Source organism: Sabethes cyaneus, chromosome 1, assembly GCF_943734655.1.
Source record: "Sabethes cyaneus chromosome 1, idSabCyanKW18_F2, whole genome shotgun sequence".
NCBI lineage: Eukaryota > Metazoa > Arthropoda > Insecta > Diptera > Culicidae > Sabethes > Sabethes cyaneus.
In genome coordinates, this window is record NC_071353.1 from 29,904,602 (window position 1) to 29,910,601 (window position 6,000).

General features: G+C 42.1%; 1 protein-coding gene across 1 annotated transcript in view; it reads left to right on the plus strand.

The window, feature by feature from the left end:
* The window catches only part of LOC128745512 (band 4.1-like protein 4A), a 29,700-nt gene extending 24,173 nt beyond the window's left edge, over positions 1-5,527 (plus strand). The window contains exon 12 of the mRNA XM_053842587.1: positions 5,237-5,527. Within this exon, the coding sequence (XP_053698562.1) occupies positions 5,237-5,527 (291 nt within the window). The remainder of the gene's footprint in view (positions 1-5,236) is intronic.
* The last annotated feature ends 473 nt before the right edge of the window (positions 5,528-6,000 follow it).

Below are 6,000 nucleotides of genomic sequence, written 5' to 3' on the forward strand. Positions count from 1 at the left end.
TTTCTGAATACTAGGTTCGCCGTAGAAACGCGCGAGTTCGTGGTTCATTCTTAGCCTCCGTGGCGGTGTATCCAATGATGGTTCTTAGCATCCGCTGTTCAAAAACGCCGAGTGACCGCATGTCCTCCTCTAGCAATGTTCACGTTTCATGCCCATAGAAGACAACTGGACTAATTAGTGTTTTGTACAATGTACACGTTGTACGGAGACTCAGATTGTTCAACCGCAAGCGTTTATGGAGTCTGTAATAGGTACAATTTCAGCTGGTAATACGCCTTTCAATGTCACGGCTGGTATTGTTGTCCTCTGTTACCAATACCACCAATACCAAGCCGAGGTATACGAACTCGTCGACTGCTGTCCGCCAGCAGATACTTTGTTTTAGACATATTTATCTTCAATCCAATCTTGGCGTACTGATCTTCGACCACCTCAAATGTTCTGCTGACAGCATCCATCTACGCTGTCGACAAAGCAGATAAAATGACTGGATTTATTGAAAATCGAGCCACGCAATGTTGAATAGCAGGCAGGAAAGATCATCTCCTTGTCGAAGTCCCCTGCGAGATTTGAATGGTTCCGACAATCCACCCGAGATTCTCACACAACACTGGGTCGCACCATCGTAACCATAATGAGTCTAGTAAGCTTACCAGGAATACCTTTTCGTCCAGAATTAAATGCGGCTTTGAAATTAATAAATAGGTGATGCGTGGGAACTCGGAATGCGCGACTCTTCTGGATAATCTGCCGCAGGGTGAAGATTTGATCTGTTGTAGACCGACCCTCCATGAAGCCGGCCTGATAACTTCCAACGAATCTATTGGCTATTGGCAACAATCAATGGAAGATGACTTGGGAAAGCACTTTGTTGGTGGTATTCAGGATAGTGATCGCCCGATATTTCTCTCTTTCGGTCACCGCACATTCGTAAATCAAATTACTTCCATTTTTATCTTTATACATTTTAGCCATCGGCACTAAGTCTTTGCGAAATTCGTAGTCTTTGATAAAACTTTCGTGTGGCGTAAAAACGGTACTTCGCGAGTTCTTCGTACTCCTTCTCCTCAGGACTGGTGGGGCTTCTTCATCTGGAAGAGTCGGATTTGCTGTCCCCGCTTCTGTTTGTATCGCTCCACATTCTGACGGGTGACTCTACGCAGCATTTCTTCTCATCCAATATCTGATGGTACTCTACGTCAAACAATTCGTTACGTCGATTTCGTGCCACACGGCCTAAGACGTTCAGTTGAATCCTATCAACTTCTTTGTTTCAGTACTTTCTTCTACCGTATCCCCTACTTTAATTGTAACAAAACTAGTGTTATAAAATTAAAAGAAATTATAACAACTGCTTACTGTGATTCCATACATTAGCACGGAGTGACAAAAAAAAATTTTTTTGATATACTTTTCAAGTGACCTAGTGTTGTGTACGTTGTTAGTCGCGCCTAGTACATCATGAAAAGACATTTGACACGTGAGATTCAACGTTTTTGTAGTAAACGTTTTTGTAGTCGACAAGCGAAAAATGATTCTAGTTGGCCGTATAAAGTTGTCGTTCTTGAGCAATCTTTGTTACAGCTAGAGCGCCGCCGCGATCTTCAACGTTCTCGAGCGATCGCTGGTGAAGTAGAGGGCGTCGCTGGAACCCACAATGTTCTCCAGCAGTCATTGTCTAAGTAGGGGCGCCACCGGTTTTCTTGATCTCCTACAGTGGTCGTTGTCGAAGTAGGGTAGCCGCTGGGAGTCTCGTTGTCATCCATCTAGCGGTCGTTCCTATGCTACGAAGCGCTGCCGGGACTCTCATTCTCCTTTTGCGGTAGGTCGATACAGTTGGGAGCACCAAAGAGACTCTCGTCGTTCTTGACCAGACGTCGTTGAAGTAAGGGTCGCCTCTGAGACCCTCGACCTCCTCCAGCGAACGTCATTGAAGCATGGTTGTTTCGCCGAGACTTATAACGTCCTCCAGCAACTGTTCTTATGTTACGAAGCGCTGCTAGGAGTCTCTTAGAGTCAAAGTCTCTTACTGTCGATCGATTACAGTTGGGATGGGGACCATCACTAGTACTCTCGCGGGTCGTTGATAAAGAAAGGAATGCCGCCGGGTCCCTTAGCGTCATATAGCGGTCGTTTTGGAATCAGCGGGTTCCGTTGAGACTCTCGTTGTCATCCAGCGATCGTTGCAGAAGCAAGAGATGCCGCCGGGACCCACGTTCCAGCGGTCGATGTCGAAGCATATGGTATATGAGACTCGGCCCTAGGACCCTCGGATCAAAAGGTGGATTTTCAGGATACTGTACATACTTTCTAATATCTCCCGCTCAATCTTTCGACTGTGGTACAATCTAGGTACCTATAGATAGAAATCACGTGCAAGATGCACAGTTGTAAGGTTAGGCGGGTGATATATGAAAAGCAAAAAACTCTTAAAAATGGTTTCAAATTCGCAAATATTGTCCGATTTGGCTGAAATTTTGACCAAATGCTTAGAATTGAACACAAAACAAGTGATGTTGAGCTGAAGAATGTGGGTCATTTTTAAGGTCACTTTAAAGACCCGTAAAGTGTGAAAAATTTCATTTTTTAATTAAATTTTATATTTAATTGAAAAAATCTCGTCTAATTTTTGTAAAACCATCGTAAATGTGTATATATTCAGAAAGCTTGTTCTATAAGCTTTCCAAAACCGTATAAAAAAATTAACATTGCTTGGAAAATAATTGAGTTATTCATGATAGTATGTGGACACCTAGCCAAAAATCGTTTTTTTTGCAATAACTTGAAATTTTAAGGGGGTTAGGAAGATTTAAAATGTGTTTTTATGATGTACTAGGTGTGACTAACAACGTACACTAGGTCATTTGAGAAGTAATTTTTCCGTCTAACACCGTGTTGTTAATTCAGTAATTCAGTAAAACTTTCGCAAAATTTTATCCTTATGATAAAGAAATGGCAGCAATTATGTGCGTCCGAATTTTTTTGTGTTCAACCTTAACCTTAAATGTAGTTTGGAACTAAGTATATCATACAAAAAACGAAGAGCGCTTAAACGGCCAGATTCGTGCCTGATTTAGAATCATCTAAAATCTGGTTTTACTTAGAGCTATTTAATAGCATTTCGCGTGTTTCTGTTTCTAGGTAATTCTGAGTTGAACGAAACAAACATGCATAAAGTTTGCAATTTAGAGATGAAATACATGTTTGTGAGAATAAAAATTAATTGTAGAATTAAAAGGAAAAGTTTTTCATTTTTTTTCAATTTACAATTTCTAGTAAGACGCCCGTCAAAGGAACATTAGCACAAAGCTTTTCTATCGTTTCATCTTTAGAAGCTCAAACAAAATGTAACAAATCCATCCAATTTTGAATATAAATCAAAGCCTAGATCCGTAGAGTAAGAACTAAAATCAGTTTATATCCAACTTTGTTCTCAACATAGTTCATCGTTTTGAAGTGGAAAACCAACTCGTAGAAAAAAAAAGCCAAACAGCAATGGAGTCGACAACCTGCACATGTTCCAGTTCACAATCCATGCAAATCAAAAATAGTTTCAAACACCCAAACCCCTGCTCTGCCTACACTGTTCCTCCCAGTTCGACCCAATTTTCACATTCACCGAGATGAATCGTAGATTGAAAGGCTTTTGTTCGAGGGAAATTAAAATGCATGTCGCTACCGAACAGCCATCCGTTAGGGCAGTCCCCCGGAGCCGCAAACAAAAACAACAGGAATAAAACCTAGGTGAAAAGTTTCACCCAATCCGCTGCTGTCGTAGTTTTCATGTCCCGGCGCCCGATTATTGCTGCTGTGGCGAACCTTCCGGACGTTGTTTGCCGTGTGCTCAAGTATAAACCACAAGCGGCACAAAGAAAGTCACTGTTACCGTACCAAAACTATTCGTCTTTCAACGCAGACTTCCTAACAATGATCAAGTTTAACGTGGAAACGGAAAGCTTCGACAAGAAAAACTACATCGCCAGGGCCAGTCTCCGTTGCTGTTTTATAGGAAGAACAAAAAAGCTTTTCGCTATTCGTGAACCTAGTGGCACACACATTCCCGCTTCCGACCGGTCGGAGTAAAGATGCACTTATCAAGAAAAAAAAACGATCCAGAACGGGAAATTGAAGACAAGTTGCACACCAAGACAGAGTTTTGTTCGGTCTCGAAGTTTAGTTAAAAACGGCAATCTTTCGGGTGCTCGTTCCCGTTCATCGTATTTTTTATCGCGAAGGGTTCGCAAAAGCGAAACGTTCTGTTGCGTTTTCAGGAACAGATTAAAAAACAATCTCTCTTGAAAAACTCAATCCTGTTTTTGTTCTTTTTTTTACTTTTATTTCATGCTCCCATAAATTTTACAAATGAATAAAAATTTAAGTACTACAAATTTCCTTTTTTATTACGCGAATGGGTGATGAAAGGTATTGGTTTCACACCCGACGAGTACAAATTTTACTCAACAACCGACAGATTTTACGCTGAAATCTGCAGACCTTTCGGGTGCTGGGTGCTGGCCCGGGACGTCTAGCCTCATCCAGCTACCCCCTGACGTGGTCCTCGAACCACAAGCAGTACAAAATATACTCCATGAAGCAGAAACATTTGTTCGAAAGCTGAATGTTAGTTTTTCACGAAACGGGTGGCTCTTTGTTCGACAAAACATGAGCATCCACCCAAAACGGAGAGACGCTACTCTGAGAGGTATTTTTATTTAGTTCAACAAAGTATGCCTGCTTGCACAAGTTAGTTTTATGATGTTTCTGTGGTTAAATTTCCGTGCTGTGAATTTTCAGTTCATGAGTTATTTGACGCTGAATATGAGTTTGCCTGTCCGACTAGTAGTTGGTAGTTCCAATTTGGTACTTAAGCCACAGCCTGCATGTGAAAATTGAGCTGACCGTGCTTGAAAAAGAATGCTCGCCTTTTAGTAATTACAAAACTTTACCCTCTCCTCAACCATCCATCCTCTCCCGCGTTGCATGAGAGACTCAAGAAGGACTCGCACGGTATACCTTCCATCCGCGGAATTTCCGATTCGGTTCAACCTGCACGAAAAACTTCCTCTACACTCACATTTGCTCCCCATCCAGGAATGAATGAAAACGAAAAGTTAAGCATGCTGCACGGTATTTGCTTGGCTAGAATGCCAACCTGAAGTTCAGCGAGAGCTCAAAAATTTCATGTTTTTTTTTCTGGCACACAAAAACTCTTTTCTCCCCAATTACCGCGCAACAGTTTGAGGCAGCTGCCAATGGATCGCCGGCTGGCGCCGCTAGTGATAGCAGCACCACTGAAGCGCGACACGCCAGAAAGCATCCAGCAAGCGGTGGCGGCAGCAGCGGTGGTGGCGGAAGCGGAAGACCGACTCCACCGATTCCGTCCACAAGCGAATCTAACCCGGCCAGTACGGGATTGGACTTCCAGCGAAAAAACTCACTCAACAGTAAGATCGATACCACGGGAAGCGGAAAGCGTTCGTCCAGTCTAGAACTCATACTAACACCCATTATTCAGAGCAGACGGTAAGTAGCTGGTGTGAGCCTTTGGTTCCGTAATGGAGCATTGTTGTTGTGTATTCTTATGGTTTAGACTGATTTAGGAAATCAATTTTTTTTACGTAAATACGATAGTGAATATTTACGATTCTTCCTTGAACGCCACACTCTGCGCTGTTTAGATCTAATACGTTATACCATGATACCATCAGAAGTCCCATTCAGGGATGCTCTGCTTTGGAAAGGCAGTATGTACTTCGATCCTAACGGCCTATTTTAGCGCATTATCACAAATCAGCTCAACTTTACATAATGAGCTCCGCACAAGGGAGCTTTTATCGATTACATCATTGCACGGTGAACCATTATCGGTAGATATGTGGTCAAAAGTAAAAGTATCTAAAGTAAAGTAAAACGAACTTTTACGTTGATTTCTATATAACTGTCGTTTGTCTAAGGGTAAAGCTAAGTTTGTGAAAGTCCAATCCAATTATCAACCAAATA